We start from the raw sequence: 25563 nt of genomic DNA on the forward strand, positions 1-25563 counted from the left end.
GCCAACGCCTTTCGAAATTATCAGTGTCAAACACTTGTGAAGCTTTTAGTGGTTACAGGGGGAAGGGAGACTGAACTACCTGTCCCCTCCGAAACGTCCTATGAAGTTTAAAAGTTTTGTCATATAGTGATACTTGCTGATACTTGCTGGTTACTGCGGATTTTAAAACATGCTTCTCAGTCTCCAGTTCTATGCCCCTACATTTGCACAAAGCCAGGGCATTCCTCTTGCCAATCTACCACCATTTGAATATCAGAACTGAAGCCTACAGTCTTTCACCTGTGAATACTTGTCACATTTTGTCCTTAAGTTTGGTGAATTTCCTACTGTAAAGTTGACTTAAGTACAGTTTGTCAGTTCTTGTGGAAAGAGCTTTCTGCATTGTTTATACCATTAGATGCTTATAGTAAATGTTACAGGATAGAACAAAATTCGGAAGGGAGGGGGCACAAAAAAATGAAGTACACTCTTTGTCTTTTTTAAAACCATTGTTCCTTTTACCAACTACTTCTAAATGGTATGCTTTATTCAAGGAAATAAAGTCCTAAAACTAGTCTAGCATAGTGAGATGTGTGTATCAGTTTTATGATGAATAGTTATGTCTTATTAAGCTGTGTTACTTAACTTGTACATAGAAGGCCTACAGAGGAGTTTGCAGTAACCTGTTCCCACAAGATTTCCAATTTGAATTCTTGGCAAACTTCAGAAATGAGAATTAAGTAACTAGTTTAGGAAATTGATAAATGCAGAAAGCTCTACCAGATGGTGAAATAATTAAAATGACTATTTGTCCTGGCTCAAATTCCAATGTACTGTTTGTATACCAAGATACGTGAAACGTAAATGTTGTAGGTTATATTTCACTCTTGTAGCTTAAAATTTTAAAAAAAGTAGACCAGAGATAGCTTGTACTACTGACTTAACAAAATTTATATTAAAGTATCCACACACAAACACACAAAAAAGTATACAGAGAGTTGAGCTCATTGCTGTAACCCCTTTTGGATTGTGCTGATTTTTTATATATATTATATATATAAATAAATATAGATATACATATGTAAGATGGCCTAAAGAAGACATCCGCTGTATGCAGTTATGAAATGGAAATGTTTTGAAACATTGTATCATAATTCATAAATTTGCAATGGATCTTTGTTCCTTTTTACTGTGGTATTTTAGAAACGAGTCTCTTGTTTGAAATTAGATCTGCCAAGTTTGGGTATTGCTGCTTCAGCTAAGTTCAGGGTGCCCGAATAAACCAGTATGAATGTAGTATTTTTGCCCTGTGTGAAGCAGCTCCGCTCCAACAATTAGGAGGAAAAAACCTAGAAAGAACTATTTCAAATTTATCTTTTTTTGTATATTAAAATAAAGAATAAATTAAAAATGTTTTGTGCTGGTGATTTGTAGGGACAACTTCCCTATTTCCCCCCGATCAGGGCATGTGCCATGGCTATTTGCTGACCATGGCTCCTCAGAAGTAAGCCACATTGAATTCTATGCAGCTTATTCCCAAGTAACTAGGATTAGGGTTGCAGCCTGACAATAACCTGGGTGGTTATCGGGTTGGTGTTTTTATTTTGATTACGTATTTTGTGGTTTTATATTTTGATTTTATTCTGTGAACTGCCCTGAGACCTCCTGGTATAGGGCAGTATATAAATCCAATGAATAAAAAATAATTCATTAGCTTGCAAGTCTCCCCCAGGACTCTGCTTTAAACTATTACAACTGCAGACTTTGTGACTTTCACACCATGCCAGCTTTCCCCTCATCCCCATTCAGTCTGATGAAGGAATCTAAAGAACTTGCCATATTGACCTTCCTAAAGAGAAGTCACAGAGCATCTGCCTTGGAACCCCTTTGTGCTGCAGCGGGTTATTTTATTCAGTGTTTTTTTCCTTAAAAATGTTTAGGGGTACTCTTATTTTCCAACTCATATTGAAATACTGCCAAACTAAGATTCACAACATGTTTAGGGGTATGCGTACCCCTGCATTCCCCCAGGAAAAAAGGACTGATTTTATTTATTCAAAGCATTTGAACCTGCTTCTTCTGCCAAAAAGGCTCTACAACTCTTAAATGTTATACAGAGTACACATACTGTTAACACAGAGCACTTGCCAGACTGGTTGGGCCTTATGGCAGCTGGCAAGTCCAACTCAAGACATTTTGACACCTGAGGCAAACCACAAAATGGCACTTCCTTTGTCAGGGAAGAAGAGGTGAGTGAAGTTCTGCATCAGGAAGAAGGGTGAGAGGACACCAGCAGTCCCTCCAATTCACCAACAAGCCACTGTAGAGGTGGCAGATGCCTTTCAATTGCATCTACTATCCTAATCTCACAGGCAATGTGTGATGTCTCCCAGGATCCCCTGGATCACTGTCTGCAAACTGCTATTCATACATTCTTAAACTTTACCATAAGCAACAACATCCAGAAGCGTGCTCCTTTAGTCTCTTCTCAGGTAGGCAAGATAGCTGTGTTCATTGTTTTTGCTGCAACGTATACCAGCTCAAGCTCCTTGGAGAAAAAAGCTGGGATAAAGAAATGCTGGTCCTCACGCAATTCAGGAGCCAAAGAGAATTAATGCAACTGGAGAAAGAGCTTCTAGAATGGTAGCCACAAGTCAACACTGTAGGAGATTTCCACTCACTTGCTCATCAAATCTGGTGGAGGAGATTATGTTGAAGCTCACGAGAAGGTCCATGTTACTGGGAAGAAACTGAAGCGGCTTCTGGAGTCTCAAGTAATTTAAAGGTCTCGCATGGAAAGCTGGACACAAGTGCATTTCTGCAGGATGTGGATGAACTGGACTTGGCTGTCCTCAGCGACCAGAGAAACCTTGCACATCTAAAAACAAGGCTGGTGGAAGGAACACCTTGGAGACTTGAGAGTGGCACTAATATTAGAGCAGTCAGGGGTGGCGCCAGCCCAGCTGCTCCCAAGACCGTGGCTTCCTGTCCCGTGTACTGTGAATGGTGTTCCCTCTTCAGTTGCTCTTCCTTCTCCACCTGATTTTGGTTATATATCTCCTTGGTAATAGACCAAGAAGTCAATTGTTGTTGAGCTACACCCACCATTGTGAGGGCTGAGGGGGTAATGGTGATGCTTCCCCAGCTGCTACCATTGTTGACTGTGATGTCACACACAAAAAAGGCAACTGAGTGGGTATAAATGTTGGCCAAGGCAAAAGGCAAGGCAGCTGCCCTCCCCAGAGAGAAATAGGCAGCAGCGGTGGCACTCAGCTCTAGTGGTCTCCTGCCCCATGGCAGCAAGCTGGCAGGCGGAAGGAGGCAATCACCCAGCGCTGAAATGCTGTGGAGCAAGGAGAAGGCAAGTTCAAAGTTTACTTGCTAGTGGGATCGCTACTTGAAGGCAGCTGATATTCAGCTCTGAAGCAGGCGGTCGTCTGGCAATGGACCTGGCGAGGCTGCAGGTGGTGGATGGTTGCCGGAAGAGTTTGCATTCAGGCTAGTGGATGTCGCAAGGCTACGCTGGCTGAAATGGATGCAAACTGGTTTGGAAGCCTTGTTTGTTAATAGGCAACCAAACAGAGGAGGGAAGTTGCCCAATGGCAGCGGGTGACTGTCCCTAGGCGGAAGCTGGTGAAGTTTGCATTTGCATTTAAATGATGTCAGTGGATGCCCTAGGCAGGCAGAAACCAGTGGAGGTGTCTTGGGTGGACGCTGTCAGATGGTGGCCATCCCACTCATCTGTTTGCCTTTGCCTTTCAGGGATGTCCGGAGTCGGCAAGCTTTTCCACGAGACCAGCCATGAAAGTCATGAAGAGAACCGCAGGATGTCCCTATTTGCATCGGAGAAATGAATGTGAAATACTGACAGTGAGCAATGGACAAGGCCGTGGCCATAACTGAGGGAAGGAGCTTTGAAGGGAGACTGCAGGCGGACATCTGCTGGATTGCAAGTGATGGAGTCTGTTCTTCTCCTCTGCATACCCCACTGTGGCTGTGAGTTTCAGGAGATCACATCATCAATCTGATGAAACAAGCTGTGGTTCATGGAAGCTTATATACCATAATGCAGGAGCAAGACAAGCAGTTTGACAAAAATGAGGGGAGGAAACATTAGGCCACATTTGCACCATTCATTGGAAGTGCTGTGACGCTTTAAACAGGCATGGCTTCCCCCCATGGATTCTGGGAACTGTAGGTGGTTAAGGAGACTAGTTGTTAGGAGACCCTCCTGTTCCCCTCCCAGAGCTACAATTCCCAGAATTCCCTGGAAAGAAGGATGGGTGGTTAAACCACTCAGGAAGTTGTAGCTCTGGGAGGGGAACAGAGGGGTCTCCTAACAACTCTGGGTGCCCTTTTCAAACTATAGCTCCCAGAATTCTTTGGGGTAAGAAGCCATGAGTGTTTAAAGTGCTTCACAGCACTTTAAACGAATGGTGTGGATGTGGCCCTGGCCTCCCTCAACTCACTGCCTCTTAGGAATTGAAAGGATTTCCCCATTTGGTCCCTTTTAACAGCTTCAAATCTCTCAGGAACAGGAAGAAAGACTTTATATCTCATGCCATTTTAGGTGGTTTCTGCTTGATTCTTGAGATCATATGACAATTTCAATTGGAAAACTAATAAATTATTATTATTTTTTATAAAGATTATTTTTATAAAAACCTTTGAATGCCTTTTAAATGTGTTTCAGGCACTGAGAATGATGTGTTCACTTGAAAGCAATGCCCTTAGATCACAGAATCATAGAACTGTAGAGTTAGAAAGGACCACGAGGGTCTTCGAGTCCAACCCCCTGCAGGAATCTTTTGCCCAACATGGGGCTCAAAGGACGAGATGTTGGTCTTTGTTCTTGGCTTGGTGCAGAGGTAGCGATTGGGAGAGTGAGGACGTACAAGCACAGCAGGTGAGAGATGCTCCTAGGTTGTCCTTGCTGCAATCCAAAGGGCTGGTACCTGCCTTCTTCGCATTCAGCTTCCTAAGGCCACCCACACGACAGCCACCTCCCAAAGAAGAGAATTACAGAGTCTTGTGTGCCTTCCATTTCGGGAGAAGCTTCTCGAAGGAATATTTCCTTCCTTGCTGGTAACGGCTGACCTCTCCCTTCTGTTTTAGCAGATTCTGGAAAAACAAAACACCATGGGTATAATTATCTGTGCTGGATTGTGGATATTCTGTATATCAGATATATTCTTCTGTAAGTTCATTGGAATGTTATATAAATTTATCCCAACAACACAAATGAGGGATGTAGTTATTTAGCAAATGCAGGGGAAGGCTGTGAGGGGACTCCTCAGTCATCATTTCTTTATTAACAAGTGCCCTCCCCCCAAAATGTGAGGCCTAGTAGGGTTGGGCAGATGTTTCCCCATCCCTGGCTATGTAAGGACTGTCAGTGATGTCACAAACAGACATGGCAGCTGAGGGGAAAGAGGTAGTTTCTTATTCTATAATTTTTATTTTATTCTTTTTAAAGAAATGGGATTTTGATGGAATTAAGCCCCCATCCCACCTCAAAACAGCCTCCCGCAAAGCAGCCCTATTTATCCCAGCATGTATCTGTATGGGAGTTGGAACTGTGTTTACATATGAAACGGTTTGAATTTTATTAGGCTCATTAGTCCCCCTTCACTGCAATGTTCCAAGGTCGGCTACAAGCAATAAAATATGCACCTGTAAAGCAAATAAAACAGTTCTATCCATAAATACATAGTTAAAAAAACCTTTCCCAAAATAAAACAACGGAATGTGGAATTGTTGTACTTTATAATCGAATAACTGTAGATTTCGAAGGGACCACAAGGGCCGTCTACCCCCCTGCAATGCTGGAACAACTAAAGCATCCCTGATGGAAGACCATCCAACCTCTGCTTCAAAACCTCCAAGGAAGGAAGAAGTTCCCCATCTTTTGACGGAGACCGTGCCACTGTCAGCTGGCTCTTACCATCAGAAAGTTCTTCCTGATGTTTAGGCCGGAATCTCCTTCCTTGTAACTTGAAGCCATGGGTTCAAGTCCTACCTTCCAGAGCAAGAGAAAACAAGCATGCTCCCTCTTCTATGCCCTTAAGATATTTGAAGATGGCTATCATATCTCTCTTCTTGGGAGAAAAGCAATGACAAACCTAGACAGCATCTTAAAAAGCAGAGACATCACCTTGCCAACAAAGGTCCGTATAGTAAAAGCTATGCTTTTCCCAGTTGTGATGTATAGAAGTGAGAGCTGGACCATAAAGAAGGCTGATTGCCGAAGAATGGATGCTTTTGAATTCTGGTGCTGGAGGTGCTCTTGAGAGTCCCATGGACTGCAAGAAGATCAAACCTCTCCATTCTGAAGGAAATCAGCCCTGAGTGCTCACTGGAAGGATAGATCCTGAAGCTGAGGCTCCAATACTTTGGCCACCTCATGAGAAGAGAAGACTCCCTGGAAAAGACCCTGATGCTGGGAAAGATGGAGGGCACAAGGAGAAGGGGATGACAGAGGATGAGATGGTGGGACAGTGTTCTCGAAGCTACCAGCATGAGTTTGACCAAACTGCGAGAGGCAGTGGAAGAGAGGAGTGCCTGGCGTGCTCTGGTCCAGGGGGTCACAAAGAGTCGGACACGACTAAACAACAACAACAATCATATCTCTCCTCATCCTCTTCTTTTCCAGGCTCAACCTACCCAGCTCCTTCAACCGTTCCTCATCAGGCTTGGTTTCCAGACCCTTGACCATCCTGGTCTCCTTCCTCTGCACACCTTCCAGCCTGTCAACACCCTTCTTAAAATGTGGCACCCAAAACGAGGACACAATATTACTCCAGGTGTTTCCTTGGGGGGGGGACATTTTACTGTAGTAAATAAGTTTATGGACTCTTTCTTCAACCTGTCTCACGAGTAATTAATTGTACAAGTGATAGCAGATTTTTGCCCCGCTTCAGGACGGCTCCCGTTGCCGAGCTTGGCTTTCGCGCGCTTTTTCCTCCCCTCACGAGGCGGAGCAAAGAGAGGCGGAGGCGGAAAGGCTCCTTCCCCTCCCTCAGGCCCGCTCTCATGGCCGGGTCGCTGGGCGCCCGCCTCGCCCGGAGCCGCTTCTTCGGCGGCTTCGTGTGCGGGGCGGCGCTGGGAGCCGCGGCCTCTGCGCTGACTGCCCGCAAACTCCTCGGGGAGCCCCGTCTCCCACCCGCGGCCCTGCAGAGCTCCGTGGCCGCCGCCGCGACCTCGGCAAAACAGCAACCGCCGCCGCTAACGCCACCTCAGGAGGGTAAGCGAGCGAGTGCGCAGGCGCAACTGCCGACCCGGCTCGCTGGCGGGAGCGCTGCTCTCCGGTCACGGCGGCCGGAGCGATGGCTGAGGGCGCCCGTTGGCGACGCGCGGCTGAGGGGGAAAGTGGGGCCTGCTATACAGAAGGCAGCCCTCAGTCAGCGGCGGGTCTGCGCCCGCGGAGCTTTCCACTAAAGAGCATCATATAAAAGGAGACCGGAGAGGAATATTGCTGATATAATGATTACATATATATATATATATATATTTGTAATAAAAGGATTAGCAACAGCTAATTTCGACAGTTGCGGGATAATTTGAAGAGTTTTCTGTTTTCCCGGTTTGGGTAGCATTTGGGCGCCATGTTTAAAAAACCCCCCAAAACTTCTGGTGTTCTTCATGACGTTTTTGCTGTTGATTATTCCCCAGCTTTTTCCGTGTTGTTTTCCTGGTGTTTACCTTTTATCTTATTGTTGATCTGGCGCAGTTTCAAATTAAATAGGAATATGGGAAGGTGCCTTGCATTGAATCGGGACCGTTGCACCATCCAGTTCAGTATTGCCTACACGGGCTGGCAAAGGCTCCCCAGGGCTTCAGGCAGATGCCATTGGGGAATATCCTGGGGACAGATTGTCTTCTACCAGCGTTTCCAAAACTTGGGTCTCCGCCTGCTTTTTGGACTACAGTTCCCATTATCCCTGACCACTGGTTCTGCCAGCTAGGGATGATGGGAGTTGTAGTCCAAAAACAGCCGGAGACCCAAGTTTTGGAAACCCTGTGTGACTGAGCTGATTATCACTCTTCCCCAAGATCAGACCAAAGGCTCATTTAGCCCAGCATACTGTTTTCTACAGTGGCCAGCAGTTGAAAATGAAATGTTCACATCTCAAATGCTTACATTTCTCTTCAACACTGTTGTTGTTTCCTAGTTCTGCTGGATCTCTCAGCGGCGTTTGATACCATCGACCATAACATCCTTCTGGACCGTCTAGAGGGGCTGGGAGCTGGGGGCACTGTTATACAGTGGTTTCGCTCCTTCCTCCTGGGCCGTGTCCAGAAAGTGGTGGGGGGGGGGATGAGTGTTCAGACCCCTGGGCCCTCACTTGTGGGGTGCCTCAGGGTTCTGTCCTCTCCCCCATGCTTTTTAACAACTATATGAAGCCGCTGGGAGAGATCATCAGGGGGTTTGGACTGGGTGTCCATCAATATGCAGATGATACCCAGCTCTACCTTTCTTTCAAATCAGAACCAGTGAAGGCGGTGAAGGTCCTGTGTGAGTGCCTGGAGGCGGTTGGAGGATGGATGGGGGCTAATGGATTGAAGTTGAATCCTGACAAGACAGAAGTACTGTTTTTGGGGGACAGGGGGCGGGCTGGTGTGGAGGACTCCCTGGTCCTGAATGGGGTAACTGTGCCCCTGAAGGACCAGGTGTGCAGCCTGGGAGTCATTTTGGACTCACAGCTGTCCATGGAGGCACAGGTCAATTCTGTATCCAGGGCAGCTGTCTACCAACTCCACCTGGTACGCAGGCTGAGACCCTACCTGCCCGCGGACTGTCTGGCCAGAGTGGTGCATGCTCTAGTTATCTCCCGCTTGGACTACTGCAATGCGCTCTACGTGGGGCTACCTTTGAAGGTGACTCGGAAACTACAGCTAATCCAGAATGCGGCAGCTAGACTGGTGACTGGGGGCGGCCGCCGAGACCACATAACACCGGTCTTGAAAGACCTACATTGGCTCCCAGTACGTTTCCGAGCACAATTCAAAGTGCTGGTGTTGACCTTTAAAGCCCTAAACGGCTTCGGCCCAGTATACCTGAAGGAGCGTCTCCACCCCCATCGTTCTGCCCGGACACTGAGGTCCAGCGCCGAGGGCCTTCTGGCGGTTCCCTCATTACGAGAAGCGAAGCTACAGGGAACCAGGCAGAGGGCCTTTTCGGTGGTGGCGCCCGCCCTGTGGAATGCCCTCCCATTGGATGTCAAGGTGATGGACAACTACCTGACATTCAGAAGACATCTTAAGGCGGCCCTATTCAGGGAAGCTTTTAATGTATGATATTTTAGTGTTTTTTGGTTTCTGTGGAAGCCGCCCAGAGTGGCTGGGGAAACCCAGCCAGATGGGCGGGGTACAAATAATAAATTATTATTATTTTTATTATTATTAAATATCTTTTTTTTAAAGAAAAAAAATCAGTTTATCTAGATTCAACTTTTAAATGGGACTCCTGGTGGTCTCCCATTCTTATCTATCCATCTTTAGTTAAAATTTTCCCTCTCTAGCCACTAAAACCCTGTTAGCGATTTCTAAAGAAAAAAAAATTGCACAAATTTACAGTGAATTTGCCTTTCATTAATATGGCATTGTAGGCCCTTAGGAGTCATGCTAGTTATATTTTACAGCATGGTCTGAAAAAATTGGGCACAAGAGAACAAAGTATTTGTTTCTTTTATCTATTGCTTTCTGTTTATAACAATTTATGTTGAAATAAGTTGTTTTTAAACATTTGTTCGCTTTTGTTTCTGCAAAAGTAGTACGTATTTTAATGCAAACAACTGGTGTTTTTTTTAACATGGCACAAAAATCGAACCAAACAACCTGTGGTTTGTTCCTGAATTGTTAAATATAAACTGAATTAAAAATAACATCTGCCACTTTTCTCCCTGTATACATTGAAAATCAATCAGCGCTGTATTGAGAAAGTGGTTTTGTCTGGCTGTATCACACCAGCAGTAAATTGCTAGCAATGACATATTTTTCATTTTATGGTGGCATTAAGTGTATTTGTATAACTGTTATCAAAAAATCAATCTAAAGTAGTGGGCAAAAGGTTACAAGTACACAATAAGCCCACATCACTTCTCAACCCAACAACATTTTAAAATGTTTTGTGTTTTGAAAGGAGAGAAAGTTTTAAATTTTGTGATAAGTGAAGTAGGCTCTCATCAACCTCCCTTTCAAATTGTCTGTTGTTGGGTGATGCCTGGGTTGGTCCTATCTCTTTTTGTGGCAGGACTCCTCTGCGGTTAGAACACATCAGACCAAAAGTCAAAACAGCCCATAATTCTGCTTCCATCAGTAGCCCCCACATGCCTCTGGATAAGTCAGCGTGGTGTAGTGGTTAGAGTAACAGCCTTGAACTAGGGAGGCCCAGGTTCAATTTCCAGTTCAACTATTATTTATTATTATTTATTTTATTTTCAAACATGTATAAACCATTCAACATTTTGAAAACCACAAAACATTGTACAAAAGTTCAGAACAAAAGTACATACTGTAATAAAATAACACAAACCAACACAGTATACTATAAATTGTCACCTGCAGACTAATCATAGAATCATAGAGTTGGAAGAGACCACAAGGGCCATCGAGTCCAACCCCCTGCCAAGCAGGAAACACCATCAGAGCACTCCTGACATATGGTTGTCAAGCCTCTGCTTAAAGACCTCCAAAGAAGGAGACTCCACCACACTCCTTGGCAGCAAATTCCACTGTCAAACAGCTCTTACTGTCAGGAAGTTCTTCCTAATGTTTAGGTGGAATCTTCTTTCTTGTAATTTGGATCCATTGCTCCGTGTCCGCTTCTCTGAAGCAGCAGAAAACAACCTTTCTCCCTCCTCTATGTGACATCCTTTTATATATTTGAACATGGCTATCATATCACCCCTTAACCTCCTCTTCTCCAGGCTAAACATGCCCAGCTCCCTTAGCCGTTCCTCATAAGGCATCGTTTCCAGGCCTTTGACCATTTTGGTTGCCCTCCTCTGGACACGTTCCAGTTTGTCAGTGTCCTTGAATTGTGGTGCCCAATCTAGGAAGGCCTGGGTAAAAATTAAAGCTTTTAGCATGTGTGGAAAGCACATGGTGCAATACTTAGTGCATGCCTTATTTCCAGGGCAAAGGTGTTCCAGATAGTAGGACCCACTACATTAAAGGCTCTGCATTGGGAAATCAAGATGGATCACTAGAACTTACCACACTGTTAGGAGGGCCTTCTTGGGAAAGGTTCTTGAACGGGTGATTGCAGACCAGATCCTGGTGCTCTTGGAAGAAACTGATTTTTTAATCCATTTCAATTGAGGTTTAGGCTTTTGTTTTTATGGTATGTATTTTGTGTTTTTATATTATAAACTGCCCTATGATCTTCAGATAAAGGGTGGTAGGGAAATATAATAAAATAATATTAATGATAATTAGATTATCACAGTGACCAGGCAAGAAGCTCACTGGGTGGTCATGGGCTAGGGATTTCACTTTTCTCTCGCCATAACCTACCTCACAGGGTCGCTGTGAGGATTAAAACTGGTGAATTTTTAATCATTAGTTCCACAGAATCAGTTGACTGTACTGAATGCATAGTTCCTGGTGAATACAATCCATGAGTGAGCTATGAGGGACAACTAACAGAGACTTCTTTAATGGTCTTAGTGATCAGGCAGTTGAGAAGCCAGGCAACCCTGAAGGTACTCTGGATCCCCGTTGTTAATGGCCTTTAAAAAATTGATACAAGAAACTTGAACTTGGCCCAGTAACATAAGGGTAGCTAGTGCAAGCTCATAATCATTGGTGTTACTTGCTGGCAGCAGTCTGGCTCCATCAGCAGTCAAGCTGCAGCATTTTGTACCAACTCGAGCATCCCAACCTGGCTCAAGGGTACCCCTACATAGAGCGCATTGCAATGATACTGGCACCATCCATGTATGTGGTGCTTTGCATGGAAAGAGAGCTCAGCCTCATACATTTGAAATTACCAGAAATGAAAAGGGTTTTGTAAGACTTGGGTACCGTATTTTTCGTCCTATAGGACGCTCCATCCCATAGGACGCACCTAGTTTTTTTGGGGGGGAAATAAAGGAAATTCCCCCCCTTTATTTCCCCCCTTAAAACCAGGTCGGGGAAACCAAACCAGCTCGGGGGACAGCGCACCGCCGCCTCCCCGCTGTCCCCCGAGCTTGTGGGGCTGGCGCTGGGGAGAAGCGCGCTTCTCCCCAGCGCCAGCCTCCAAACCAGGTCGAGGAACAGCGGGATGACGGTGCTGTGCCTCCCCGCTGTCCCCCGAGCTTGTGGGGCTGGCCGATGTCTGCCCGAAGCGCGGGGCGCTCTGCTTCAGGGTACCGGCCCCTCTCGCTCTCCAAGCTTCAGTGAATGCCTGTATTCGCCCCATAGGACGCACACAGATTTCTCCTTCATTTTTGGAGGGGGAAAAGTGTGTCCTATAGGGCGAAAAATAAAATTCTCAGTTGTTAATGGGGTTCTTAGGCATTTGATGCCTTTCTGGCTACTCTTCAGTGGGAGAAAACAAACCCCACATGTTCTGGCCTTAAAACTCTTTATTTCTCTCTTAGAACCCATAACAGAGACTGTGTTGGAAAAGTATGGATTTCCTGCAGCTGGAACACAGATCAGACATTACACCAATCATGCATTATCTTATGATCAGGCAAAACGAGTGCCTAGATGGGTGATTGAACATATTTCCAAACATAAGACTTTGGGTAAGTGAACTCTTGTGTGCATTTGTTCATTGCTTGTAATTAATTTATTACTTGTGGGTTAGAAGCAATTCACGGGCTGTGCACGAGTAATAGGACCTTTGTTTGAGAGTAAGCCTCACTGAGCATAGAGGAGCTTCTGAGTAAAAAATGCATAGGATTCTTCTGTCAGGTGGGTAAATTATGTTTTCCACATAGACTAGCTTTCAATAGTCTTGTAAAGAGCACAAGATTTCATACATGTGGTTGGCAGAAGTGGCTGGGCAGGAGGTACAAAAGAGGGATGCTTTGTCTCTATGGATCAGGGCATGCGAAAACTGAACCTCACTGCCTGCTAGAAGCCAAGCTCAGCCAAAATTTATAAATCCTGAAGAAAGCATATGTGAGCATGAAGGTGCTTCTTGCTAGCCCAGAAATATTATTTGCATCTATGGGTGAGACTTCAAATTGATACAGTAGGTGCAAGATAGTTAGTGGATGTCTGTGGAATTTAAGAGCATATCCTATGGATGTCTACTAGTTTTGGTGCAAGATTGTAGGCATTTTAGTCAATGTAAGTAACCCCTTCTTTTTGTTTATCATTGATATGGACTTGTTCAGCCAATGAAGGCTTTCATTTCCATGTGATTCCTCCCCTTTCTACATCCTCTTCCCTTTGTGACCCTTAAACATGAGGATCTCTGCAGGCAATGTAGGGTGATTGGCAAAGTGCACATGATGTGTGTAGGAGTAGAGGATTCATCTGAGGCTTACCAGATTTCTCAGTGAGAAGCATCAATAATAGAGGACAATCTTCCCTGAAAGACAGCTCACCTACTGGTTTTTCCTTGCAATGCAGAGTTTCATGGGAGTCTTGAATGTACACTGCCAGCTCACACAGGATAATAATGGAGATCAATAAGCCTTGTCAGTGCTCCATGTGAACGGACTGTATTCTAGGATATTGTTTAGGATTGCTGTTTATTTTGCAGTTTTGTCAGTTGCATTTCGTATAGTTTTTGTTTTTTTTAAAAAAGAAAAGGTTTGCTGAACAACTTGTTTTTGTTTCTCAGGCAATGCAGACAGAAAACATTGCAAATTTAGACCAGATCCTAGCATCCCTCCAATATTCACTGCCTTGAATGAAGACTACATCGGAAGTGGTTGGTCACGAGGCCATATGGCACCAGCTGGGGATAACAAATATTCACCAGTAGGACTGCTACTTAATTCTTGGCTTGTTGTTTCTTTGGGGGGGGGGGAAGAACATTAAAACCAATTTGTACATTATGTTTTCAGCAGAACTAGGCAGTAGTTTAAACATGGGACTGGGACAGAATCCATGGTTCCTAAAATCAATGACAGAGCTGTGAAAGTGCTTTGAGAGAACTGGAAAACATTGCTAACCCAGCCTTCTCCAGTTTGGCGCCCAACTGACATTTTAGATTACAACTCACATTAGCCCCAGCTAATATAGCTATTGATTAGAGATGGTGAGAGGTACTCCAGAACATTGGATATGGAACAACTGATTGGTTCCAAATTGGGAAAGGAGTACGGCAAGGCTGTATATTGTCTCCCTGCTTATTTAACTTATATGCAGAATTCATCATGCGAAAGGCTGGGCTGGATGAATCCCAAGCCGGAATTAAGATTGCCGGAAGAAATATCAACAACCTCAGATATGCAGATGACACAACCTTGATGGCAGAAAGTGAAGAGGAATTAAAGAACCTTTTAATGAGGGTGAAAGAGGAGAGCGCAAAATATGGTCTGAAGCTCAACATCAAAAAAACGAAGATCATGGCCACTGGGCCCATCACCTCCTGGCAAATAGATGGGGAAGAAATGGAGGCAGTGAGAGATTTTACTTTCTTGGGCTCCATGATCAGTGCAGATGGTGACAGCAGTCACGAAATTAAAAGACGCCTGCTCCTTGGGAGAAAGGCGATGGCAAACCTAGACAACATCTTAAAAAGCAGAGACATCACCTTGCCAACAAAGGTCCGTATAGTAAAAGCCATGGTTTTCCCAGTAGTGATGTATGGAAGTGAGAGCTGGACCATAAAGAAGGCTGATCGCCGAAGAATTGATGCTTTTGAATTATGGTGCTGGAGGAGACTCTTGAGAGTCCCATGGACTGCAAGAAGATCAAACCTCTCCATTCTGAAGGAAATCAGCCCTGAGTGCTCACTGGAAGGACAGATCGTGAAGCTGAGGCTCCAATACTTTGGCCACCTCATGAGAAGAGAGGACTCCCTGGAAAAGACCCTGATGTTGGGAAAGATGGAGGGCACAAGGAGAAGGGGACGACAGAGAATGAGATGGTTGGATGGTGTTCTTGAAGCTACTAGCATGAGTTTGATCAAACTGCGGGAGGCAGTGGAGGACAGAAGTGCCTGGCGTGCTCTGGTCCATGGGGTCACGAAGAGTCGGACACGACTAAACGACTAAACAACAACAACTCCAGAACATCTGAAGACCAACAATTTGGGGAAGACTGTGCTAGCCGTAGTGACCAAGGGGAAGTGGGTAATTTAAACAGCAGATTGAATTTGAAGGCACCGGTTTTGAAATGTAATATATCATGTAACAGAATGATGTTGGGGCACTGTTGTTCTGTGTGTAAATGTATTAGAATGTTCTTAGTGTTTCTTGCTGAAAGAGATAAACATTGACAAATGACTGCTTGATTCTGTTTCATTCTGAGCATTTAAATAGGTCTGGGTATCCACCCAAAATTTAGTGTACAATTCTTTTTTCTTACAGAAGGCTATGGCAGAAACATTTTATCTATCCAACATTGTACCCCAGAACTATCAGAATAATGCTGGATTCTGGAATAGGTAAATTGCTACTACTAGATTAACTAAATTCAAGGTAATATTTTGTTTAGTGATATTTTAAACATTTTAATGTGTCAGCCTAACCTGGAGAGAGGGAGGCCAGGGAAGAAGCACCAAAAATAAAGAAATAAACTAGAGAAACTATGTAGCTTTCTCTGGGGAGGAACACACATATTAGCATTCTGGTCATCTAGCCAGAAAGCTCCTATAGTCTGTTTATGCAAAGAGAGAAGTGCTGCCCAGGGCAAGTGGCAGGCATATTAAGCCTTAGTCCAGGGTTCATATATTTATTTATTGAGATTTATAATATTTCTCTTCCTGAAGGCATACAGTGCACGGCATTTTAAAGCCTACAAATCCAATGGAATGGAATGGAATTCAATTAATTAGACACACACTAGCACAGAAATAGAATTAGCTCGCTTCAAGCAGGGAAAACAGTATGATAATGGTTTCTGTTAATTTGGTAGCTACTAAGTGGGTGAGTCCAGAAATGGGTCTCTGCCTTCTACTCATTGTAAACAGATACACTCTGACCTCTACTTGCTGAGCATGTTGGAAACAAAGCACTGTTTCTACCAATCAGCTTGAATATAAAAGGTGCAAATAAAGTATTGGCTTTTTAAAGTATTGACTCAGCATGTTGGAAACAAAGCATTTCCACTAATAGCTTCCCCAAGGTACAGACCAAACAATAACACAAGCATGTGCAAAGATACATATGAATGGAAGCAAACAAGGCAGAGACCTGATTTGTGATCTGGTTGCCGAGCTAAAGTGTCATATAGGAATAAACTGAAGATTAAAGCTCACATTTGCTCATCATGCTTAATATATTTAGCTTGGGAAATGTTATCCCATCCCTAAAATGCCCCACTGCCCTTCTCTGTTCTAGGTATGTTTGGAATTCCCCAGCCCCAGACTAGTCCATATCTTTAAACTATTTTGGCTTAATTTCAGGCTAGAAATGTATTGCCGGGAACTGACTGACAGATTTGAAGATGTCTGGATTGTTTCTGGACCTTTGACATTACCTCAGATGGATGATGATGGGAAAAAAAGGGTTGTGTATCAGGTAAGCTATTGAACCTAGCCATATAATTGGAACAAAGTCCTCTGATTTTGTTGGGGGTTTTCTGCCATGCAGGTTTTCTTAGGAGTTGAACTGGATGCAGCCTTGGAACTGCATGTGCGAGAAAGGCAATAACAACCGGTGGTAAGGTTGCATGATTTGAGGCCTTATGCTGTTGAGTAGTCCTTTTGAATTTGCTTTGTGGTCTCAGCTGATGAATATAAATATGGGATCATGTGCATATAATAGGTCCAGTGGCCCAAGTAGCAAAATTTAAGTCATGTATTGTGAGGAAGGAGTAGTGACAGTTTGTGGGCAGCAAACAACTGAGTAAGAACAGTAAGAGGCAATGCAGTGCACGCCATCTCTGCAGGCATCAAGTGGTGGATTTTTAACAGAGCTGTGCTTACTGTGTGTGAAACAAATCAAAATTATGCATCCAGAAAAGTGAAGTCCTGTGACTTGCTTAATATGATGCAAGTAATGTTGTGAATTCTAGAAATACGAGATTAAAATACGCTTTACGTTAAAACAAACAAACAAACATGCATAGATTAATTATTTTAGCTCTGATTTATAGCAATATCCTCTTCAAGCTCACTTAAATTGTTTTCAGCCAGTGGCTGTGCACTGTTTAAAGTTAACTATTAAATTAATGGCTTTATACTATTGTTTTTGTGTTTTTGTTTTGCCCTTATGGACATGTGATTATTTTTAGATCTCTTAAGCAAAAAAGAGGAACTCCCAAAGTATTGCTTATGGCATTGCTCCTTGCTTGGGTTATGTTACCACTTACTTCTCATTACCAAAGAAATTAATCTGAAGCTGCTGCTATCTGTTGGCTGAATTTGGTGTGTCTCAAGGTCTGTGCTATCGTTTTGTCTGCCTTGGTGAAGCATTTGTTGCAAATACAGATTGATGACCACACTTGATATTTGGGAGACACATTTGCAGAATATAAATGTGTGTCTGAAAACGTAAAAGAGAATGCCAACAGGAAGAATCTCTTCTGTGTCACTGGAGAGGCAGGAGCAGGTTTTCCATCTTCGTCCAGAGCAAATCAAAATGACAGCATCTTGCTTTATATACTGCTGTTCTCTGGAGAATGTCAGTTTAGTGACTTTTGTCTGCTAGCAGATCTTTGTTTCTAAATCTGTCTTTTTGCAATCATTTTTCCTCCTACATTTCACTCAGATTGGACCCATATTAAATGCAAAGTTTATAATTTTGTCACCCATAATTCCCAGACTCTGGATTTCCCCCCTTATATATGCTTTATATTTCATTGGAAGTCTCTTCTTTGAGGGGATTTCATTGCTGAAGTATATGGACAGACTTGGATCTTTTATTTTTAACCTAATTGTTTAATTTAAACAATGAGAACGACTAGATAAATTACGAATAAAACAGAATATGTTTAGCAAAAATAAGAATTCTTTTGCAAACAAGACTGTAAATAGTATCACTCTCACAAATGAATAAATAACAGTGCTGCTGTGAGAAACCATGTTAGGCAGCATCTCTATACACCAGGTGTGAGGAACTTTTGGCCCTCCAAATGTTACTGAACTACAACTCCCAGCAAGCACAGTTATCATGATGATGGGAGTCATAGTTCAACAACATCTGGAGGGCCAAAGGTTCCCCTCACCAGCTATGCACAGTTTCTTGAGAACAAAGTCCTACAGGACTCAGGCTTGCTTCTGCCATGAAACACATCCACCAGAAAGCAAGATGTTCAGAGGGATTATTTCTCACGTTGACTTTTGGCATATTAAAAACATTATAAGGTGATTTTTATCAGGTTTACTTTGTGAATCTGTTGCTTGGATGCAGCCCACTGTTTATCAGAGGCTCTTGCTGATGTGTTAATGTATCAGCTCCAACTGCCTGAGGAAGCATTTGCCACCAAAAAATGGCTTGCTGGCTTGGATTTGTTTTAAATAAGCGTGGATCAGATCCCTAGCTTTTTCCCCTGAGTTGGAGAATGCCCTGGATTGCCTCCCCCAACAGTTTTAAAGTGGATGAAACAAGCCAAATAAAGAAGGGAATTTATACAAGCCCTCTAGGCAGGTCATTCTCTTACAGAACTGCCCTTACCCTTTAGGAGGGGATTTTCCAACTACAAAGCCTTAAATCTAAATGGCTTGTGAATTAGCTGATTAAGCATACACATTAATTAATGTCTGCCTTGTTATTCAATTATAGCTATTCAGTTATGTTTGCCTTTCACTGTTAATGATGTTGAATTATTCTGTTCGCTTTATTTTAAAAATGTGAATAGCATGTGGATAATGGGTCTTACCAAACCTCCTGTATGAAACCTCAGGATTTTTCATTCTGAGGAAGGTCAGATCATCTACATTTTGAACCATTATGCTTCTCTGATGGATTTCTCGGGATGCTGGGGAATCATACTTTACTAATTACTGATCTGAAAAAGATTTGAGTACAACACTGGGGACAAACCCTTCCCCTGGCAGCCTTAGCAAGCAGTTGTGGGCTTTTATCAAATATTTTTAATTGAGTTTTAATGACAAGGTTTTTAAAAAACAACAACCACAAACTTTTTTTCTGTCTGTCTGTCATAAACAGTTTTTGAAGAACTTTGACCAGCTGTTTTCACTGAGGGTTTTTCGGAAGAACTTAATATATTTTTTTCTAAGAAAGAGTTTAGAAGATAGATACTTGTTAGAAGAAAGGAGATTCCAACTAAACAAGAACTTTCTGATAGTAAGAGCTGTTCGACAGTGGAAGAGACTCCCTCGGGAGGTGGCAGACTCTCCTTCCATGGAGGATGCTAAGCAGAGGTTGGATGGCCATCTGTCATGGGTGCTTTAGCTGAGATTCCTGCATTGCACGGGGTTGGTCTAGATGACCCTCGGGGTCCCTTCCGACTCTACAATTCTATGATTTCTCAAGAATTACAGGCATTTTCTCTGCAAATATTCTGTACATTTGGGGGGGATGACTTTACAAAAAGCAACCCTGTATTACTAGTAGCTTTTATAGCATTGTGAGAAAATAAATAAGTGTATCACTAACAGTACCAACTCATAATTTTGCTAAGAAATTTTGTATGCTTAAAAAAATAAATTATATGCTGATGGGGAACAAGAGAGTGTGATAGACACAGTAGGCAGATTTTCTATTTAATACACAAGATTGGAATGATAAACATCCTTCCAAAAGAATAACAATGTCTGAAGGAGGGATGCAGAATTAATATGAATGCTAATAATATCTCCTAAGAATATGTTATCATTTTCTCATTAATTTCAAGGACAATTACCTTAAACAATGAAGGCAGGACACAATACATTTGTTGCTGCCTTGTGGTACTGTCTACACCTTTTAGGGGGACACAAAAGGATTCAATCATATCCAGGTCAAGAGAGATGTCCTATATTTTATTGCCTTTCATGGTTTTCCTATTTCAGTACATATGACCAAAGCGGGAGTAAATACTGAAGTAACATCAAGCAGAAGCCCCTTCGGAGTCTAGGTTTCACTTCATGTTAACTTGGAGCTCCCTGAAGTCTCCTCCTGATACAGCCTTCTGAGATTGAAAAGCTGGGTAAAAAGGACAAAAGCAGTAAAAAGCACCCAATAACAACAGTAATCCAGAGAGTAATGGAGTAGTGAACACTTCATATTGTTTTAAGACAATTGTAACCAGAAAAATAAATCAAATGAAGAAGCGAATTCTGCACAGCGCCAATGTTAGTTCCCTTCTGTAAAGGATGTTTATAATAAAGCTCAAGTGAACGGGCCAGGCCTGAGGTGATATCTGTTAGAATAATGTTATCTTCAGGAAGATATTTAATGGTCAGTGTCATCGCTCAAGTAACAGCTTGGGAAAACCAAACACTTCATTGGAGACACTGTGCCCAAGGAAGCCACAGGCTTATTCTGAAACAAGAAGGATAGTGTGTCTAGAAATCACTGCACAGTTATATTGCAGTTAAATGATTTTTTGGGACCCCACCTTCTCGTTACTCTGGTGTTAGATAGCTGATTAAGCAAGAAACAAGAAGGATAGTGTGTCTAATAATCACCGCACAATTATATTGCAGTTAAATGAATTTTTGGACCCCACCTTCTCGTTATTCTGGTCCTAGATAGCTGATTAAAAAATGAGTATCAATAATGTTGTCTGTGGCTCACTTTGAAAGTTAAGATAATTCCTCTGATTCATGTGTTTCTAAAAGGCTACAATTCTAAGGTCATCCAATGAACTTGACTAAAATTTGATTCAGGGCAGACCAGTGTAGCTGTATGTCCACATCTGTGGTAGTCATCACTGCCACAGAATGTTTTGATGGCCTGTAGCACCAGCAGCTTTAAAAATGGATTAGATCACTCGTAGGGGTAGTAGGCTTACAGGGGATTGCTATCTCCATCCTGCGTGTGAGCTCCCCTGAAGCACCTGGCTGGCCGCCATTAGAGGCAGAGCACTTGGCTAGACGGCTCTTTAGACTGATTTGGTATGGCAGTTCTTGTGGCGCAGCCTTGCCTGCAGCGGAACAACATAGTTTGTGGATGAGGTGGAATAAGGTTATTTTTCTGAGCCTACAGAGTTCCACCAAGATTTCAAGGATTCTGAAGTACATTCGGGAAGGAAAGGGTCACTGGGGCACACAGAGTTTCTGCGGATGCTGTTTTAACGCATCTGACAACATTGCCTCTGATGCAAGGCGAAGCGGTGGATAATGTGTGCTGGCAGCTAAGTCTTGATGAAATTTGATTTCTATTGACCATACCCTGCAGAAATCTCAGGTAATTGCCATCTCTGAGGCAAAGGTCCAGTGATATCCACTAATTTTGTTTACAGTGGCGGCATTGCATTGCCCACTCACTAGAGGGCACTGACTCACAGAGATCTTGATATATTTCTTCTTACACTCTGCCTGTTTATGTTGCCAACAGAGCAGGTATCTTTTTTTAAAGGTGTATTTCTCTAATAGTTTCTTCAGGTCACTTTCTCTGCTACAGCTGGAGAAGGGTTATATGATAGCTGTTTATATATGTTGCTAAAAGAACGCTTGATCTGGGGAACAGTTGGCAGGCAAAGTCCTACTGTTATGCTTCGCATTACCAACTTAAGGGAAAGGCTGGGTGAAAATGCATTTTTTCTTCTAAGCTTTAAGTGGTGGGTTTTTCAGTGACTTTCTGGAAGCATAAAACACTACTTGCTTCTATGACCCATTTGGATTTGTGTATTGGAAAACTTGATACTTTTAGAGAGTTCTATGTATTCTCTGTCCCATAAAAATGAGGCCAGTTTTGTGCCATACAAAACCCACATTTTGTATATGGAAGATGTGATGTTAGCTCACATACTCCCAGAGATACCACTTACAATTTAAAAAGTGAAGAATAAATAGGGCTACAGTGTAATTGGTAAGTTAGTCAATGAAAGCTGTAATTGATTAATCAAAGGTCACTTATAACTCATAGGACAGCAAATTTAGACTAGTTTTGCTTTTTAAATACTAATTTCGTTTGGAAAATTGCAATAAGATGTTAAAGGTGGTGTTTCGTTCTGACAATTAGAAGTAGTTTTTATTTATCAAATATTAAAATAATGTCAAGGTTGCAGGTTTGATCCCCATATGGGACAGCTGCATATTCCTGCATTGCAGGCGGTTGGCCTAGATGGGTTCCTTCCAACTCTATGATGCTATGATCTATGAAAAGTTATTTTACTTTTGGTATTTCAAAAAAAGCACTTACATTGACATTTGGGTAATATGCTGATTTATCTAAATGTAATCAATAAATAGTTTCAAAGGCAGATGATTATTCAATTGATTTTCAATCATAGTGCCTAAATTCCATTGAAATAAATGGGTCTTAACAGTGCAATCCAGCACAGTTACATTGCTTTGATCTCCTTGAGAACACAGGAAGCTGCCTTATACTGAGTCATACCATTGGTCCATCTAGCTGTTTTTGTTTGTTTGTTTTGTCTATGCTGTCTAGTGGTAGGGTTGCAGAGGTTAAGTCTTCCCTTGCCCTACCTGGAGATGCCAGGAATTGAATCTGAGACCTTTTGGCCTTATACCTCTTCATAATCATGACTAAACATAGGATTGCACTATAATTACTTAACTGCACACCAACTTTTATTTGGATTATGCCTTGAATGTTAAAACCCCATCATATTGCCAGCATTTATTCCCACCACCAAATGCTAAGTTCAAATAAATGCTTTTGTGACACCTACATGAAGTTCAGATTTGGGTTTGGGTCAGGTCGTCTACTGATGCCAGTTTCAGGGTTGTGCAGTAGCCATTGTGAACACAGTTTGTTTGGGGTAATTAATTTTGCTCCCAGGTAGGGTAGAATAGAAGGGACAATGGTTCCTGACATTCAGCCCTATGAATAATGTGGTATGTGTCTAGTAAAGTTAGAAATTTTGACCAATATTCCAGCTGAAACACATCATCAAACGATTCAAAGTCATGAGACCCAGATTTCTGCAGCAGTACGAAATCAAGAGAAGCTATTACACTGGAATATTGTTCCAGGTATACTTTCAGTAATTGACACTGGTAGTGATATGCAGACACATTGTGTTTTTTCATGTGTTGTAGTAATTCGCTTTTCACACTTACCTGTCATACCAATTGGCATTCTCCCTCTCTTTGTTGACCTGTTGTAGCTGCTTTCTTTGGGTGGGCCGCAAAATGGGAAGAGTTTCCTCAAAGCAAGTACTAAGGTTGGAACAAAGCCCTGACATGCTAATAGCAGGTGGTGGGGCTAGCACCCCTCACTGTGAGTGCCCCAGAAATACAGTTTCCTCAGCCACAGGATCTCATAAAATATGGTTTAGCAGTGGCTGGTGAATTTGGGGCATTTATGTGCGTTAAGCATAGACAAAAACAAGAAAGCAGCTCATTTTTTTCCAGCTTTGAATAAATCACTCACAATGCCCTGTTGCAATAAATCTTGTTGCTGGTCCCAAAAGGTTTTAACTACAACAGATGATCATAACTGAACAATTGTGGCTTACTGTACGCATTTGGGGTGGCTGGTCCCTCCTGTCTTCAGGAGAGAGCATTTCTGGTCAGCCCAGGACAAAGCTTCACTGATGGAACAGACATGCCATCCTGGAATCAACTAGCAAGGAGACTTTGTTGAAAGCCTAGGTGTCACCTTATCTTAAATCAACTCTGGTAGAGGTACTTGTGTTAGATAGATCTGACATAAAGGCATGCCTCTGCTAGCTGTTCCTTTTTATACCAGTCTCAGCAAAATCAGAACAGTGTGTTGGCAAGCCACTCTCTATGGTCTCCCACAATACTGAAGTCTTCCAAACTAACCCAGTGGTGTCAACAAATCTATATATAGTAAGTTAGCAGAACAAAATTGATAGCGGTTCAGCAACATGTCCTGTAACTGTGATTATATTGTGAATTAAACCACTTATTTTCCCCACCCCCTAAGCAATGCCTTGCTCTATTTCCTTATGAACTGTGTGTTTTTGGATCCTCTCTTTGTGCTAATGATAGCGCCATCTTGTTGCTACTGTGCCCATTTTGTGGAAGGTACTTAGTAGTCCATTTGCAGGACTCTGAGGTGGGAGGAAGACCAATTATCTAGACCCATTCTAGAGCCATTCGAGTTTCAGGAGGGAATGGGCCTTGGTTGCCCTAATGGATGCCCCGGAAGAGGGACAGGGTCTGTGTGACCTTGTTGCTCTTGCTTGATGTCTCAGCGGTTTGTGATACCATTAACCGTGGTATCTTCCTAGAACACCTCAGTTACGCTGTGAGGTGAGTGTCATGCTTTGAGGTTATTTTTAAAAAAATGAAAGGTTGTATAAAAATGATTTAAAATAAATAATCTATATACAAAACCAGATTCCATATTTTTAAAGTTGTATTATTTTTAAAGGCTGTTTTTATGTTTGTTTGTTTTTGTATTTTGTGACCTGCCATTTTATGATGAAAGACTGGATACAAATCGTACAAATGAAACAGTAAATTAGATAGCATGATGGGGGGACCAAATTCCACTATGTAATACTGTAGTTTGTTTTTATTTGTGCTAGCTTTTAAATCACAGCAAGTCTTTGACACTGTAAAAAGGCCACTGCTGTTCTCTGGCCAGACTGTGTCGCTGCTGCAGCAGCAGATGCAAATGGTGGCTCTCTCATCATCCCTTGTATGTGAATAGATGATCACAAATCAAAGAAGACATGTGTGCATGAATAGTTTTCAGATGCTTTCTGTTCACTTACCATAAGGGCATATGCTCTCTGTCTGTTTCAGTCAAGCAGCGAGAGAAATGTGTGTCGGATCTAAATTATGGAAATTGATGTGCAAGCTCTTGAATAGAAAAAGCCATTTAGAAAATCTAAAAAGCCACTAGGTGGCACTCGGGCATAAAATATCCAGAGTCCCATGCTTGAACCGCTTCTCAGAATGAAGACATTACTTTCAAAACTACAGAGACATAGCTTATGAACATGCTGATATTTTTTTCAGCTTGCTTGGGCTGAGCAATCATGTGGAACAATGCACATTACCTGTCTCAAAAATGCACTATAATCATAAAAGTCTTTTGCAGTGCCGTTCACGTGGTGGGAGTTAGTCTCTTGTTCTTGTTGTTGCTCTGTCAGTTGATTGGTATTTTCGCTACTTCTGTGCAAGATACTGCTACCTCCCATTAGAAATAAGAAAGCACTACCATAGCTGATCACATAAAAGTACACAGTCTTTATAATAATAATAATAATAATAATAATAATAATAATAATAATAATAATTTATTATTTATACCCCGCCCATCTGGCTGGGCCTCCCCAGTCACTCTGGGCGGCTTCCATAAAAACCAAAAATACAATAAAATATCACACGTTAAAAACTTCCCTGAACAGGGCTGCCTTCAGATGTCTCCTGAATGTCAGGTAGTTGTTTATCGCCTTGACATCTGCTGGAAGGGT

The 25563-nt window shown here is 42.5% G+C and overlaps 1 protein-coding gene and 1 long non-coding RNA gene across 3 annotated transcripts in view; one reads left to right on the plus strand and one right to left on the minus strand.

Annotated features, from left to right (window-relative positions):
* Positions 1-6775, minus strand: LOC309515117. The gene is made up of 2 exons (XR_014212288.1): positions 6643-6775; positions 1-5100 (listed from the first exon to the last, which is right to left on the minus strand). It is a non-coding gene; the product is annotated as an uncharacterized lncRNA (long non-coding RNA).
* The window catches only part of EXOG (exo/endonuclease G), a 24670-nt gene continuing 5837 nt past the window's right edge, over positions 6731-25563 (plus strand). Inside the window, exons 1-5 of one of the 2 annotated variants that reach the window (XM_082192560.1) lie at positions 6731-6782; positions 12567-12716; positions 13766-13905; positions 15462-15538; positions 16499-16613. In XM_082192560.1, the coding sequence (XP_082048686.1) occupies positions 6746-6782; positions 12567-12716; positions 13766-13905; positions 15462-15538; positions 16499-16613 (519 nt within the window). In that variant the 5' untranslated portion in view covers positions 6731-6745. Of the gene's footprint in view, positions 6783-6820; positions 7223-12566; positions 12717-13765; positions 13906-15461; positions 15539-16498; positions 16614-25563 lie in introns of those variants that run through there. The other variant, XM_082192559.1, reaches the window with a different exon arrangement.

This window comes from Podarcis vaucheri (genome assembly GCF_965113315.1).
Source record: "Podarcis vaucheri genome assembly, chromosome: 12".
Taxonomy (NCBI): Eukaryota; Metazoa; Chordata; class Lepidosauria; order Squamata; family Lacertidae; genus Podarcis; species Podarcis vaucheri.